The 15,900-nt window shown below is 63.4% G+C and overlaps 1 protein-coding gene, 1 long non-coding RNA gene and 1 pseudogene across 2 annotated transcripts in view; 1 reads left to right on the top strand and 2 right to left on the bottom strand.

The window, feature by feature from the left end:
- The window catches only part of LOC148774647 (uncharacterized), a 6,879-nt pseudogene extending 410 nt beyond the window's left edge, over positions 1 to 6,469 (bottom strand).
- LOC148774646 (uncharacterized) overlaps positions 1 to 7,090 on the bottom strand; it is a 23,610-nt gene extending 16,520 nt beyond the window's left edge. The window contains exon 1 of the long non-coding RNA XR_016035448.1: positions 6,958 to 7,090. This is a non-coding gene — a long non-coding RNA (uncharacterized LOC148774646). The remainder of the gene's footprint in view (positions 1 to 6,957) is intronic.
- On the top strand, positions 6,549 to 15,900 carry TBX2 (T-box transcription factor 2). The gene is made up of 7 exons (XM_055400185.2): positions 6,549 to 7,313; positions 8,448 to 8,715; positions 9,701 to 9,847; positions 11,102 to 11,178; positions 11,285 to 11,448; positions 11,861 to 12,495; positions 14,781 to 15,900. The coding sequence occupies exons 1-7, from the start codon at positions 6,919 to 6,921 to the stop codon at positions 15,234 to 15,236; spliced, it is 2,142 nt and encodes a 713-aa protein (XP_055256160.1). The 5' UTR covers positions 6,549 to 6,918; the 3' UTR covers positions 15,237 to 15,900.

Here is a 15,900-nt window from a genome sequence, read left to right as displayed (position 1 = left end):
TGGCTGCGCCCTGAGGCTTGTGAGGTCTGAGTTCCCCAACCAGGAATCAAACCCACACCCCTGGCATTGGCAGCTGGGAGTCTTCTGGACCATCAGGGAAGTCCCATACCTCTCTTTGCAAACTCAGAAGGAGAAGATGGTCAGAACCTTGGATGACAGGTTCTGCATGCAGTCCCCTCCCCGCTCCCAGTTCTGGACCTAAAGTGACGGGCAGGAAGGAGACAGGAGCAGGGGAGGAGGGAAGAGGGGTTGCTGAGCAGGAAGGAGACGGTGCGAGTCCCCGTCCTGCCTCCACGGAGACCCTGGAGCAGCCTGGGGGGACCGAAGGAAACCACTGAGCCAGGGGTGGTTTGGGGTGAAGTTTAATGCAACAGCCACAGAAGAGGCGAGTTCACAAACAGGCAGGCCTTGCCTTCCAGCCGTCCAGCCAGAGCAGGGCAGCCCTGGGGCCCCGGCCCTGCTCACACGCACCCCATCCAGCCCTGGCGCCCGAGGACAGATTTAATCTTCAGTGCCCAGCCAGCTGGGTGTGCTGGGGGAAGAGAGGACCCGAACCACGCTCTGCTCCAAAGGCTGAATGGCCGGCCCTGCAGAGGGTGGCTGAAGCCAGTCCCTCCTGCCCAGGGACCTGCGGGGCAAGGATCACATGCCCAGAACGGAAGGAGGCCCTGCCGGCGGGGGCTGACGGTGACCAGCAGCTTTCCCCTGGCTCAGTTGGACACACTGATACCCGGGCACAGCCCCACCCCTCCAGAGCCGTGTTTCAGTGAAAAGGGGGCTGTGAGAGAGAGGGGTGCCCCCAGCCTGCCTGTGCCTACTGGCTGGCTCCTTGGGGACGCATCCAGAGTTCCAGGTAGAGTCCAGCTCTCTACACCCACCCTCAGGAACATGGACTCCGGGGCAAAGATGGAGAGCCAGGAGTGCTCCCCAACCACTCAGGGGACGGACTGGCAGTCTAGAGTCAGGAGTCCTCCCTGGCTCAGCCCGTTCCCTCCAGGGGGTGCAAAAAACAGCTGTGGCCTCCCTCGGTCAGGGAAAGTGGTGGGTGTAGGGCTGGACTTGCCGGCTGAGCTTGCAGGACAATCTAGTTATTCATCTGCTCGCAGCCAGGGCAACTCTTGGAGTATGTGGGGGAAGGGGGAGGATAAGAGAGGCCAGATAAGCTGGCCCCATGGCGGCTGCCACTGGAGCTGGGGTTATCAGAGAGGCCTTGGGTCTGGCCTCCGGCTAATTGGAGAGGTTATAGACCCTGCCACAGCCTGTAATCAGCTGGAAGTGAGACTGGGCCCCAGGGTGGGGGGCCTTACTGCCCACTGGCCCCGGAGCAGCCAGCCTCCTGTCCTCTAGAGATAACTCCCAGGGCAATCTCTGCCTCACCTCCAGCAGCTCCTTACCCCCGCCCCCCCGCAGGATGGCATCACCTAGGAGGACATGCATCTAATTATGGCCTGACCAGGTGACCTTGAGGAAGCCATGCGACCTCCCTGGTTTCTCCCGATTTGATGGAGGGAAAAAATACCTTCGTGGTTTGTGCGGAGGCTGATGGGAACTGGGGTGGCAGCTCAAGGAGGCAGGGCATTGACCAGGGCCATGACCCAGTGGTCCCACGGTAAATTCAGGGGCGCCAAACTGTGTCCAACGCTAGTGTCAACTCCGCCCAAGACTGCAAATGGTTGCTTGCTACTGATTTTTCTGATTTTCACAGATCAGAGACTCTAAACGGGAAGGCACCCCAGAGAGCACTGTTCAGTCCTCATTTTGGCAGATGAGAAGCCTGAGCCCTTGTCCCAGGTTAAGAAGTCACACAGCTAATCTGCTGACCCCTGTCTGCTCCCTGCTGCCTCACATGCCCTGGCCAGTTCCTTTAGGGGGCTCTGTTCTACAGTGACCTCCCTGTCCTGGGCCCCCACACAATCCAAGACTCTGGCCCCATCTCCTCCATTACCGGCCCCTAAGAGCATCCAGCCCTGGCCCCTGGCTGGCTTTGAAGCTGCTCCTATGCCCCTGTGTCACTGAGAAGGCAGCCCCCTCCTGCAGACCTAGAACTGGAAACTCTAGGGGCAAAAGGGAAGAGCATCTTGGACTATCTTGGATTCAAAGAACCCAGAGCCCAGCCTGAGGGTTGGGGCCCAGGAGTCTCAGTATGGCCTGTTTGCCTGAGCAGGTGTAGCTTGTGGGCCAGCAATGACATCACTAACTTGCTAAAGAGTGGCCTTGCTCTCTTTTAAGGTCCATGGGTCCCATCTCAGCTCTCCACCGGTAGCTGTGTGGCCCCCGGTAAATGACTGCCCTTCTGGGCTCATCTGCAAAATGGGGGAGGGGGAGACAGGAGCACACCCAGCAGAGACAAGCAACAAGGTTCAAGATCCAAGAGGAAGCTGCAGGTCAAAAAAGCAACCTAGCCTCTAGGTTGGAGGCCTAGAGGCTAATGGGAAGGCCAGGTAGCTCTTTGAAAGGGAGAGGGAAGGGCGGGTGAGGCGACGCTGGAACCCAATTGGCACGAACTGCCCGCGAAGCTGCTCCAGGGAATCCAGCAAAGCGTCTCTGCAGAAAGCGAGTGGAAAACCTGGTGAGCGCGCGCGGGCCAGCCCCTCCCGTCTCTCGCAGGTGGGCTGGCCCTGGGGTGGGGCGGGGGGTCCTTCGTGTGCTTTGCCCCCTCACTCAAGCCACAGAGCAGCGTGGCCTGTTCGCTCTGCCACGATCCCGGGCACCCACACCTGTGCAGGTCCACCTCACTTTTACCGACACCTGGGTCCCAAGCGGACCGCTGCGACCCCGGGACCTCGACCCCAGCGCACAGAATAGTCCCGGAAGCTCCCGGGATGATGGAGTCTCCCAAACTCTGGGGAAGTCGCCCAAAGTCCGGCAGGGACGTGTCCTGGGTGTTGGGGCCCTGCGACCTTGCTTGCCCTCGAAAGCGCGGAGCGACCACCCTCGAGGGCCGGGGCTGTCCCATGCCAGAGCTGCCAGCCCGGGCCTCCCGCCAGCCTGGAAGCCTGGGGACAGGACCCCAGGGGCCGTGCTGTTCCCGGGCACCCCCAGAACCCGACCGGAAGAAGGGGCCCCGCCGCCAGGCCTCGCGCAAGCCCGGCGGATAAGAGGTCGCGCCTCCCGCGCCCTCCGCCGGGTCCCAGCCACTTGGCCCGACCCTGCGCGGGGTAATTGGGTCGGGAGGGAGGCGACGGGCGGGCGGCGACTCCAGAGAGACTGCGCGCCTGTCAGCCGCAATTTGTCTAAGTGGTCGGGACAGGCCGGGCCGCTGCGGGCCGGGGTCATCGAGGCCGCGGCCCCCACCCTGGGCAGACCCGGGACTGCGGGGGAGCCGGGCCCGGCCACTGAACGGGGCTGGCTGGCGCCAAGGCTCCGGAAGGCGCGGGTCCGGTCGGGGAGACGGGGACGGGAGGCAACGCTGTCCTCTTGCCTCCTTCCTGCGCACACAACAAGCCACGGCGAGGGTGCACGCGCCCCGTGGCACCTCCACTGCTGGGCACAGGCGCAGGGCCCCGCGTGTCACCCGCGCTCTGCCCGGGCACACTCCTAAACCACCGCGCACTTGGTACCCGCCTCAGGCCAGCGCCCCGCCACCCGCGGGGACGCGCGTCCCCTCTGCACAGGCCCGTGCCCCCAGGCCATCACTCCAGGCGGATCCCCGCCCAGGGACACAGCTCGAGACACCGGCGGCACCAACCCTGGGAAGACCCCCGCCGCGGCCCCTGACTCCGCGGAAGGTTAGGGGCCAGGGACCGACGGCAGCCCGCCCAGGCTCAGGGCCGCGGCCACACCCGGCCCAGGCCGCCCCCGCCGGGTTTCCGGGTTGCGGGAGGCGCAGAGTGTACGGAGCGCGTGCAACGCGCCGGAGGCCGGAGGCCAGAGGCCCGCGCCCGCCCGACGCCCGGGGCCCTGGACGGCTGGGGAGGGGGGGCGCGGCTGAGCGCGCGTCCCCCGCCCGTCTGCGGGGCTCGACCGATGCGAAGTGACAGGGGCCGGAGCTTTGTTGTGGAGCCTCGGCCGCCTGGCGCCAGCCGCTCCCCCCCCGCACCCTCCCCCTCCAGCCCCGGGCGGCTCGCGAGGCGCCCCCCGGGGCCTCTTAAAGAGACACGCACTCTCAGCCCTGGGGACCCCCCGGAGGCGCCTGTTCCCGGGAAGGGGAAGGGGAGGGGAGACCCAGCGGGGGAGGGGCCGAGCGGGAGCTGAGCGCCGCACGCCGCAGCTCCCGGGCTGCCTGGGCCTCCCCTTCGCGGGTTTTCGTTAAGCCAAGGATATTCCTCGCTGGAGAGTTTGGCGGAAGGTGTTGGGCGCGGTGGGGGGAATGGGTAAGGAAATTCAGACTATTAAGAGCGGCTGTAGCGGGACCTCGGGTTGGTTGCGGGATGGCGGGGCAGGGCAGCTGATGGGGTCCGGGCCGAGAAAGAGCCCGCGGCCGCCAGAGGGCAAGTCCGTGGCCCAGTGGCTGTGGCCAGGTGGGATCGTGGTCCCCGAAAGGCAGCCGCTGCACCGTCGCCGCGTGGTTTCTTGGGCAAACAACCTAGGCCAGCGTGTTTCAGATTCTCTGGGTCTTGGACCCCTTTACCAGGTACAGACCTTCCCCAGGAAAATGTTCAAATTGCACACACTTAGGTGTTCTCCACGCCATTCTTAAGTTTGAAAGTACGCGTACACACACGACTTTGCAAATGTATGCGCAGATTCCCAGGCCAGTGCCCGAATTCCTGGCTACGGAACGCTGGCTGGTATCTGGTCACCCCACCAGCAGCGCAATCCTGTCCACACACATCCCTCCCCAGAGGCAACATCTCGCTTAAGATGGAGCCGGCAGGACTTTGCCAGGGCAAAGCGGCAACGGATCTGGCCCCGGCTGCGTAGACTGCGCGACGCGGAGTCAAAGATTCGTTCTGGACAGAGAGGAGGCACTAAGAGAGGAGCGACCCAGTGGAGAGTGAGGTCGGGAAGGAAAGCCCTCTAGGGGCGGCGCCCTGTGGCGCGCTGTATAGGGATGTAGAGAGATCTCTGGGGTCGGCTCAGGAAAGTAGAAAAAAGGTCAAGGAGGCCAAACCACTCCGGCCGGTCCCCAAACTGCACTGCCCGGGGTGATCAGAATTTACACACCAGGTCTGAGTGTGCAGCATAAAGATTTCCTGCGACTGTTGTGCGCAGCGCATGGACACTGTGGGTGTGGGCTGTACGCACCCATCACGCCGGTGCAGAGTCCACGCTGGCCGAACTAACTCGCACTTGAATCGGGTGTGCGGGCAGGAGTGTCACCCGTGTCCAGTGCGTGGTCCGTCTTGCCCTCCGACCGCCAGGAATCAGGCAGTGTCAGGGCTCGAGACTGATCCGAGGCAGGTGTGTGGCCGCCCGCCTTAAGTTCGACTCCCGCTGAGCACAGAGAAACTACTACCGTGGGCGCGAGACACACACACACACACACACACACACACACACACACACACCCCGAGGGCGGGAGAAAACCCTGGTCCTGCGGGAGAGGGAAGTCTGGCTGCGGGGCGGGGGGAGGGCGGTTCAACCGCAGGTGCGCACAGACACTCAGACCCCCACACTTGCTACTCGGCACCACGGAACCTGGGAGACGTGAGCTTTCGAGGCTGGGAACCTACTCCAGGAAAGTGGCATAGAGAGGATGCCGGTGTCGAGGATGGGGCATGCTTGTGTCTCTGGTACCGGATGCGACGAAAATTCGTTGGGTCAAGAACCTGGAGGCGGGATCCGCCCGCGTTTTGACGCCCGGTGCCCGGCGGAAGGTGCGCTCACACCATCCCGGTCCGGAGGACCGGCTCTCCTAGGAGAGCTGCAATTTGCTCCGGACGCAAACGGATACTGGGCTGAGTCCAGGGCTTTCCCGGAACTCCCGGTTCCTCCCGAGGCTTCCCGTGAGGGGGTCGGCGCGGGCTAGGGGGGCTCCCCGCGTTCCCCGAGGAAAGGCCGCGTCCGCCTCCCGCCCCCGCCGGCCCCACCAGGGCTCTGCCACCGCCGCACTCACCGGCTCCCGCCACCTGGGTTCCGCTCCGGGACCTCGGCAGCCGGCGCCTGCCGCCTCGCCCGCCCTGTCCTTCCAGCACCCGCTGCCTCCCTCCGGAGTGGAGGGGCCCGGGCGGCGCCGCGGCCGGGAGCGGGGTCGGAGGCCAAGCCGGGGCGCGGGCCGGGGCTGCGGGGCCGCCGGGCGTGGGAGAAGGAGGGCGCCCCTCTCCTCGCGGGGCCATGTCAATGCTTTGCACTTGGGGCGGCTTGAGGGTGGGGGTCCTTCCCCGCGGGCCCTGGCGCCCGGGCGCCCCCCGCCTCAGGCCCTTTCGGCGGGTAGGGTCGGCCCGCCGCGCTTTCCCGTCCGGGCGCAGGCGGCCGTGGGCGCGGGCGGCGGGGTGGGGGCCGGGGCAGGGGGAGGGGTCTCGGGGCCCGCTGGCCCGTCATTGGTTAATATTTTATTCTGTTGACATGTTTTCTTACTGCTGAGGCTTCCGACACCTTCTCCCCGGGCCCCCCCTCCCGCTCAGAGCTTGGCCTGAGCTGTCAAAACCCCGCCCCCGGAGACCCACAATTGGTCCAAAAAGCGTAAAATCAGCAATCAAGGGGGGCCTGGCTCGTTAGCGCAGGGGATCCGAGCAGGGCAGGACATGTGAGATAGTCACAGTTTTCCAGAGATCACGACAAGATCTAACCAGTCGCGCGTGGTCCCCGGCGCCGGAGCGGCCCAGCCCAGCCCAGCCCAGCCCCGCGCAGAGCCCCCGCCGCCCCCGCGCCCAGCGCCCCGCGTCCCTCGCCGTGCGCCGGACGGGGAACCGGGAGGAGCCGCCACCGCGCTTGCCACCCGGGTCGCCTTTCCTCCGTGCGCGCCGCCGCCCGGGCCGGGGGTCCGAGCCGCGCGCCCCCGGCCCCGGCCCCCGGGCGCCTGGGCCGGATGTCCCGATGAGAGAGCCGGCGCTGGCGGCCAGCGCCATGGCTTACCACCCGTTCCACGCGCCACGGCCGGCCGACTTCCCCATGTCCGCCTTCCTGGCGGCGGCGCAGCCCTCCTTCTTCCCGGCTCTCGCGCTGCCTCCCGGCGCTCTGGCCAAGCCGCTGCCCGACCCAGGCTTGGCGGGGGCGGCGGCGGCCGCGGCGGCGGCGGCGGCGGCGGCCGAGGCGGGGCTGCACGTCTCGGCACTCGGCCCGCATCCGCCCGCCGCTCATCTGCGCTCGCTTAAGAGCCTGGAGCCCGAGGACGAGGTGGAGGACGACCCCAAGGTGACGCTGGAGGCCAAGGAGCTGTGGGACCAGTTCCACAAGCTGGGCACCGAGATGGTCATCACCAAGTCCGGGAGGTAGGGCGGCCGGCTGGCCGGAGGGCGCGCGGGTGGGCGGGAGGGGAACCCGACAGCACCGAACAGCGCCGAGCCCGCCGCCCGCGGCTCCCAGCTCCCGGCTCCGGCCCCCGTGCCATGCACAGACGATCGAGTTGACTTTTCTCATTTGGCACCGAACGAATTTTTTTTTTTTAACCGAAGCATCGAAGTCTCCCAAATGAAAACGAAAACGTGCTCCTGCAGAATAGTCCCCCAGCGCTCAGAGTCCCAAAGTCGAGGAGGCCCGCGCCTCGGCCCTGGAGGATCTCAGCGGTCTCGGCCGCAACTCCTCATCCCCGAGACCCTTCTCCCCTGCTTCCGAGGCGAGTCTGGCTCGGTGCTCCGCGAAGATGCGGCGTCTCCCGCGCTCTCCTCCGACCCCGGAGCCCGGAATGAGACTCTCACTCCCGCTAGGCCCAGCCCGGCCCTCCGGTTCCCGCCGGTCGCAGCCCTTCTCCGCCGCGAGCCGCAAGCCGGCCCAGCCGCAGCCTGACCCGGCCTGTGAGCCTTGTCCGGGCCGAGGAACAGGAGCTCGGAGGCACACGGCTCCCTAGGCCCTGAAGCCGGAAGAAAAGCTACAATCGCCAACCGCTCAAGCCTTTGGCTCGGACGCGGAGAATCCAGGCCTCAGGCTCACTCACCCTCTTCGCCCGAACTTCTGGGTCAGGGTCCTTGTTCCTTGTTCCGCTGCTGTAACCCAGTCCCGTCCCCCAAACAAACATCCGAATGCACTTCTGAGAGCTTCGGCCCTAAGTGGATGTATTCCCACGAACGAATTTCAGGGAGGTTCATGAGAAGCGGGTGTATTTGTAAAGGCCCTGGATTTTTCTTGGAGCTCGGCTTTCATCTCAGATGAGGGAGAAAGAAGGGGTCACTAGATCTGAGAATAGGGCTGAGGGCAAGCCTTATAACAGGAGTGTCTTGACAGGCAGAAATGGGATCTCCTAGGAATAACCACCACAGGTGGAATCTCCCAGACTTTCCTAAGAGGGCAGAGCAAGGGCAACAGAGGCACATGGGTGGCGAAGCGCCACGCAACGGCGGGCGTCGGGGGAGAGGGGTCTTCAAGATCCAGTGGGTTCCCTGACCTCTCCCTCTTTCACTTTCTCGAAGGAGGATGTTTCCTCCCTTCAAGGTGCGAGTCAGCGGCCTGGACAAGAAGGCCAAATACATCCTGCTGATGGACATTGTGGCCGCTGATGACTGCCGGTATAAATTCCATAACTCGCGCTGGATGGTGGCAGGCAAGGCCGACCCCGAGATGCCCAAACGGATGTACATCCACCCGGACAGCCCGGCCACGGGGGAGCAGTGGATGGCCAAGCCGGTGGCCTTCCACAAGCTAAAGCTGACCAACAACATCTCGGACAAGCACGGCTTCGTGAGTGCAGGCCAAGTGCTGACGGGGGGTCGAAGACTGTGCACCTAGCACTGCAGGGGGTGGTGGGGAGGAGAGGAGACCCCAGGGTTCCCCAGAGGGGAGTGCTCGCAGAACCCCTAGAGTGCCCCTGCCCAGATCACTGCCCTGTGGCCTTTGCCGGCTGGGCCTGGGCGAAGAGGCTCTGCTCTGCAAGCCTGGGGAATGTTGGGGTTCACGGCCACTAAGCTCCAGGCTGCCCACAGTCTCACTTTCCAAACTCTCAAAATCTCAGGCCTTCCAGACTCCCTTCTGGAGTCCAGCAGGAGGCAGGTGCATCTGGGATGGGTTGTGGAGCCGCTGGTCTTTGGGGTCTGAGCTTGGAAGACTGGTCCAGGACCTCAGTTGGTTCTCACCCTTCCCCAAGACCCGAGTTCCATCCCCATCCCCAAACGAGGAGATTTAAAAGTTCAAACAACTCCTCTCCATACCTTTCCCTCCTCCCTCAGGCAGATGCCTGACCTGGGAGAAGGGAATTTGGGGCTCTCACCGTTTCTGCCTGAGCCAGGGCCCGAGTGAATGGGAAGGAGTAGTTCATGGGGCTAAAGGGACTACTCCATCCGGAGGTAGGGCAGGTCAGTGAGGCCTCAAAGGTTCCAGTCTTCTCTCCCTGGGTTTACTAGGGGCTTAGCCGTGAAGAGGAAGAGAAGTTAAGAGTGGAATGGTAGTGGGGTTTGTTCTATTTCGGTTTTCAGCTGGGGTAATTTTTTTTTAATGGAAAGAGAAACTGTGATAAAGAAAATCGAGAGGGGGGGAAAAAAAGAAAAATTAATTTGGAGAGATAAGGAGCAGAGAAGACAGGAGAAAAGGGGGGAACGTTTGGGGGTGAGGTGGGAAAGGCAGAACGTGAGAGAGACTGAGAAAAATGGAAAGACGTCTGGTCCCCAGAGAATAGAAAGGCTCGGGAGACAGTCCGGGGGCTGTCGGCTGACCCTCGCCTTCCCTGCAGACCATCCTGAACTCCATGCACAAGTACCAACCGCGCTTCCACATCGTGCGAGCCAACGACATCCTGAAGCTGCCCTACAGCACGTTCCGCACCTACGTGTTCCCTGAGACCGACTTCATCGCCGTCACCGCCTACCAGAACGACAAGGTGCGCGGGGCTGCGGAGGGGCCAGTCCCGGGACCGATGCCCTCCCACTCGGGCGGCCTCCGACCCTCCACCCACACCCGCCCGCGGCCCCCTGCACGCGCGGCCCCCTGCACGCCTGGGCCCGCACCCTCAGGATCGGCTCCCGGGCCCCCAGTCTTTGTAAGCGCAGCACCCAGCGAAACCCCCCGGGCTCTCTCGCAGGCCCGCGACACGTACGCACACGCTCCCGGGGCGCGCGAACAGCTGGGCGCTCCTTGGGGTGGGGATGTTTACTTAGCAATTAACAGAGACTCTGGGCCCGCGCTGACATTTTTACATTTTATTCGTTTATTTCTTGGCTCAGGGATGGGAATTTAAATGAAAAGAGGGCGCCCGAGGCAATCTGCCCAGGCTTTCCGGCTGCTGGGAACCCGGGGCCTAGTTTTCCCTCTCCTGGGCGAGCCAAAGCGGTGGGACAGGTGACAGCCACCACCCCTCCCGCCCCCCATCCCTCTCTGGGTCAGTTCAAGCCCGGGACCCCTTGGGATGTGCTTGGAGACTTTTCCTTCAAGGGAAAGGGCTTTTTCTGGCTGCTATCTTTCTACACGCTCTTTGCAGAGGGGCAAGGCAACCCCCCCGCTAAGACCCAAGTCCTTGGGCACCACTCTGGGTTGAAGGACAGTGTCTGAGTGTCCTGCGGGCCGTATATTCTTTTTATTTTATCTTTTTTTTTTTTCTGTCATTGTGAACCGATCTGTCCTGGGCCGGTATATGCCTGCACCATTTGGAGTGCCTTGAATCTGTGTGGAGGCGTGTGAATTCGTTTGATTCCCTGGGCACTAGTTTTACCTGTGTGTACTTCGTGTGCGCGGACCCGTGCGTGTGATTGTCTACATGTGTGTCTGCTGACCTGGGTGTGCTCTGCTGTCCGTGTGCTCCTGCTCAGGTGCCGGGTTCCCTTAACTCGAATGGCTGGGTGGGCCTGCGTGCTCGCTTGGACAGATTTCCACTCGGGGTGCACAGCTTTGGGCTTGTGTGTGCAAGTCGAGGGATTATACCACAAATATAGTTTTTGGAGGTCGCTTTCGTCGAGGTCCGCCCGCCGACCTCACCTTGCCTCGTGGCTTGGAGCCGGCCAGCCCAGGTGGGCGGGTACCCAGGGTACCTTCCCCAGGGGCTCTCCTCTGGGGCGGGCAGCCTCTGACCTCCAGGTGCCCCGGGTCAGGCTAGAAGAGCCCGCAGCCTGACCTGGCGCCGCCCCCTCGGTCCCCGCAGATCACGCAGCTTAAGATCGACAACAACCCGTTTGCCAAGGGCTTCCGGGACACCGGGAACGGCCGGCGGGAGAAAAGGTGAGGGTGCGCGGGCCGGCCTGCAGGCGGGTGCCTGGGGGAACAGGACGTGGAGGGGGCCGGAGGGTGCGCTGCGCTCAGACCCGCTCCCTCGGCTCATCCCCAGGAAGCAGCTGACGCTGCCGTCGTTGCGCCTGTACGAGGAGCACTGCAAGCCGGAGCGCGACGGCGCGGAGTCGGACGCCTCGTCCTGCGACCCTCCCCCTGCGCGGGAACCGCCACCCTCTCCGGGGACGGCGCCCAGTCCCCTGCGCCTGCACCGGACCAGAGGTGCGGGTCGGGCCGGGAGAAGGGGAGGGTGGCCCCCGGGCGCCGGGTTGGCTCGGTGCTCAGCATCTGGCTAGCTGAAGGCCTGGGGGGAGCGTCAGCGGCGAGTCCGGGACAGGCCTGTACCCTAAGCCTCCTCTGAGTGCGGTCCCGGCTGGCCCGCCGATCCTTCTGGGCTCTGAGCTGGGGCCCTGGCGCTGCGTGACTCTGCGGCAGCAAGGCCTCCTCTGCCGGGTTCACTTTCCTCCCCCTGTAAATAAGGGCTCTTGGATGGGGTGACCCCCTACTACCCCGAGCTTCCACAAGTCCCTCCGACGTGGCCTCCCGAGAGCAGGCTTGTGCACGTCTCTCCGGCTCGGACTTCGCGCCTGTCCGTTCCCGGGCCGGTAACGCCGCGCATCCTCTCTCCCCGCAGCCGAGGAGAAGTCGTGCGCCGCGGACAGTGACCCGGAGCCCGAGCGGCTGGGCGAGGAGCGCGCGGGGCCGGCGCTAGGCCGCAGCCCCGCCCTGGACAGCAGCAGCCCCCCTCGCTTGACCGAACCCGATCGCGCCAGGGAGCGGCGCAGCCCCGAGAGGGGCAAGGAGCCGGCCGAGAGCGGCGGGGACGGCCCGTTCGGCCTGCGGAGCCTAGAGAAGGAGCGCGCCGAAGCCCGGCGGAAGGACGAGGGGCGCAAGGAGGCGGGAGAGGGCAAGGAGCCCGGCCTGGCGCCGCTGGTGGTGCAGACGGACAGCGCGTCCCCGCTGGGCGCCGGACACCTGCCCGGCCTGGCCTTCTCCGGCCACCTGCACGGGCAGCAGTTCTTCGGGCCGCTGGGGGCCGGCCAGCCGCTCTTCCTGCACCCGGGACAGTTCGCCATGGGGCCCGGAGCCTTCTCCGCCATGGGCATGGGCCACCTACTAGCCTCGGTGGCCGGCGGCGGCGGCGGCGGAGGCGGCGGACCGGGGACCGCCACCGGGCTGGACGCGGGCGGGCTGGGTCCCGCGGGCAGTGCGGCCAGCACCGCCGGGCCCTTCCCATTCCACCTCTCCCAGCACATGCTGGCATCTCAGGTAAGGCCTGTGAACTGGCAGCAGCCTAAGGAAGGAAGGGGAACCCGAGGCGGGCAGAGGAGGAAGGCATAGGGCCTGAGGGCGCTCCAGGCTTCCAGCCGGCAAGGACTCCCTCCTGGGGAGACCCGGTGGACCCTCTGAACCACACCTGGCTTCTGGGAGACCAAGACCACGTCCAGGATTTGGCCAGGAGATTGCTTCTGACTCCTCTGTGACCTTGGACAAGTCCCTGACCCTATTTCCTGGGCCTGTTTCCTTCCCTCTAACCTCAGAATAGACTGGGACCCATTAGACTCTTTCTGCCCTGACAGACTGGGGCTGCCTCCAGCTTTTGTAAGTCCACTTGCCTGGCCTGCCTCAGGACATTTTTCTTGGGAATGAAGACCCCTGGCTCACTGTCAGTCCCCGAAAGGCTAAAGTGGCTGGACAAAAAAAGGAGAATTTGCAGTGTGTTCTGGATAGCTGACCACCAAATTGACCCACTTCCCAGATGTCTCGGGCTCCTTTCAGACCCTCAGGAAGCAACCTGACAAAGGACAAGCCGTTTCCTTCCCCCACACTGAGTCTCCGAACTCCCCCAGCCACACATCTCAGTCCTCCAGGACCAGGTCGAAATTCTGAGCTCCCAGGGGAGAGCTTATGAAACTGTGGGCAGCAGCAAAATTAGAAGATCCAAAGGGGAGAGTGGCCTCTTTGGTTGCTTGGGTGGAATATTCCCTGTAGAAAGATTTGGAATCTCTACATTCATTTTCTTCCTTCTGAGGTTTCTGGCAAATTGAACCCTTAAGATCTTATCTTAAGGGAAGGAAAATAGGAGTTTAGGTCTGAGAAGGCTCCTTCGGTTCAGAGTCAAATATTTTTAAAGTGGGGGAAGGGATTCTGAAGTGAGCTCAGCGTCAGGGGTGTGTGGAGTGAGCATTGGAGGCGCTGGCATCACATATCTGGGGCTCTGAGCTGGTAAGGAAGCCTCCAGAGAGTGGAGTTCAGAGCCTGGGGGTTTAATTTGCCTGGAGGTTGACTCTGTGTGTATGTGAATGCCTCCTCCCCAGACAAATTCTGGTGATAAGCATGGGCATCGCAGAGGTCACAGGGAAGTCAGGACTTCTAGACGCACCCTGGTTAACAGGTGCAAGGCCAGGGCACGAGCACGCAGCACTCAGGAGGCTCACTAGGTATACTGCTAGTAGTTAACCGCTCACCTTTGGCCATCGTGCTGTGCTTGCTAAGTCGCTTCAGTCTCTATGTGACTCCATGGACTGTAGCTGGTCAGGCTCCTCTGTCCATGGGGATTCTCCAGGCAAGAATACTGGAGTGGGTTGCCATGCCCTCCTCCAGGGAATCTTCCTATGACCATCAGAAAGAGACAAAACCTTGGAGATCTGAAGCCTCCTGCTTCCTCTGAGATGCCAGGTCTGAATGTTCAGTAGGGCTTGACCTTCTCAGGAAGGGTATTTTCTCATCCCTGACTAAGCTACTTCCCTTCCTTCTCCCTTCCTGAGCCAGGCCTGAGGCTCCCTGGAAGCCCAGCTCAGTCAGCTCCTGCCCTTCTCCCCATATACCCACGTACGCCGTGGAGAGAACCATGATCTCAAAGGTCAGATAATCCAAAAGTTGGGCCGCAGGCGGTGTTTTGTGCAAGGTTTCCCAGCTACTGGGCTTTCCACAGGTAGACTCTGCATTCCTTCTTCAGCTGCCACTAGGGAACCGCTGGGAGTTCTTTGCATTCAGGCCAGTTTATGAACGGACTGGCATCTGGAGCCTTCTCCTGGCCCGGGGAGGAGACCCCAGAGCAGGTGTGCAGAGGGAGGGAGAGTGTACAAAGCTCCTCCCGTCCTATGCGGCCCCAGCCCTTCGTGGCACCTGTGGATAGAAAGGCAGGGCAGGACACTTTTGGAAGCGAGCGGCGCCTCCCTGCAAACACAGCCAAAATTACCTGCCAGCCACCTGGCCCCTGGTTGGCCCTGTTTCTTCCCCCAAGGCCCTTTGCTAGTTCAGCCGCCTGTAATGGCCTTCCCTTACTCCTAGAGTAATACCTGGCGCAGAGCTTGGTAGGGCCTGCTCCGAATCATAACCTTAAGTGGGCTCCCCTCTAAGCAGGTTTGGACATAAGCATAGTGGCTCATGCCTACCTAGGCTCTTTGGGGAGTAAGGTTATGCCAGCACCGGTCTTCCTGAACAGAGTAGGGCAAGGATTCCCAGTTGTCGCCCAGCCACCAACGCCCAGATCGCCCCCAGGAACACCCCAGGCGGGATTCCTAACCCTTGTCTTGTTTTGTTTCTTGCAGGGAATCCCCATGCCCACTTTCGGAGGCCTCTTCCCCTATCCCTACACCTACATGGCGGCCGCTGCGGCGGCGGCCTCGGCTCTGCCAGCCACCAGCGCTGCGGCCGCGGCTGCGGCAGCTGCCGGTTCCCTGTCCCGGAGCCCCTTTCTGGGCAGTGCCCGGCCCCGCCTGCGCTTCAGCCCCTACCAGATCCCGGTCTCCATCCCACCGAGCACTAGCCTCCTCACCACCGGGCTGGCAGCGGAGGGCTCCAAGGCTGCAGGCGGCGGCAACAGCCGGGAGCCCAGCCCGCTGCCGGAGCTGGCCCTCCGCAAAGTGGGGGCCCCGGCCCGCGTAGCCCTGTCGCCCGGCGGCGCGGCCAAAGAGGCGGCCAGTGAACTGCAGAGCATTCAGAGACTGGTGAGTGGGCTGGAGAGCCAGCGAGCCCTCTCCCCCGGCAGGGAATCGCCCAAGTGAGGGGGACCGCTCTGCTGCTCCACTGCCGCTGCCGCCGCCGCCGCCGCCGCCACCGCGCAGGCCTCCAGGGTTGCCTCCCCTGCTGCTTGGGACGTGTACAGCACAGAATGGGTATTTATTTAAATAAAAGAGAGAAAGCGGGCTGCAGCCGGAATGAAACCCTGATCGGCCAGCCGGGGCCTGGGACACTTCCCTGGGCCTCACAAGGAATCCGGAACACAGTCGTTTTGGGGCCACTGGATTTGGTCCAGGTCTGCTCTGGTGTCAAGGTGTCATCATCGGCGGGGTCTCTCCGGGTTCCTCCAGTGCTGTGGGGGGAGGCCTCGTCCCCGGCTCAGCCAGGGGCTGGCTGTCTGGGGAGCCAGAAGGTGCAGGGGTCAGGGGAGGAAGCCCCAAAGCCCCCTAGCCTGGAGCCCCGGACCGCTGGAGAATCTGGGGTGAGAGGAGCTGAGGTCAGTGAAGATGAAGTCAGTGCAGACTTGAGCTGAGAGGGGCCTGTTCCTTTAGTCCTTCCACTTCTTCTCCCGGACAGGCGCCCCTCCCACCCCTGGGTCAGCGGAGGGAGTGGCACTTCTGCCTTGAGTCCCCAGAGGGCGGGGGGAAAAAAAAAGATATTTATGAAATAAATGGTAATTTGTGTAAATAAGCTTTAAGGTTCCCAGAA

This window comes from Moschus berezovskii, chromosome 20, assembly GCF_049115385.1.
Source record: "Moschus berezovskii isolate FMDL1 chromosome 20, NW_MosBer_1.0, whole genome shotgun sequence".
NCBI classification, from domain to species: Eukaryota; Metazoa; Chordata; class Mammalia; order Artiodactyla; family Moschidae; genus Moschus; species Moschus berezovskii.
The sequence above is the reverse complement of the archived record's forward strand: the minus strand, read 5'-3'. Positions and strand labels throughout refer to the sequence as shown.

What these genes read in the sequence shown, in the direction of transcription:
- TBX2 (XM_055400185.2), top strand. Translation starts at nt 6,919, where the DNA reads ATGAGAGAGCCGGCGCTGGCGGCCAGCGCCATGGCTTACCACCCGTTC. An exon ending in GTCATCACCAAGTCCGGGAG is followed by an intron (nt 7,314 to 8,447) that starts GTAGGGCGGCCG and finishes ACTTTCTCGAAG; the next exon opens with GAGGATGTTTCCTCCCTTCA. An exon ending in AACGGCCGGCGGGAGAAAAG is followed by an intron (nt 11,179 to 11,284) that starts GTGAGGGTGCGC and finishes GCTCATCCCCAG; the next exon opens with GAAGCAGCTGACGCTGCCGT.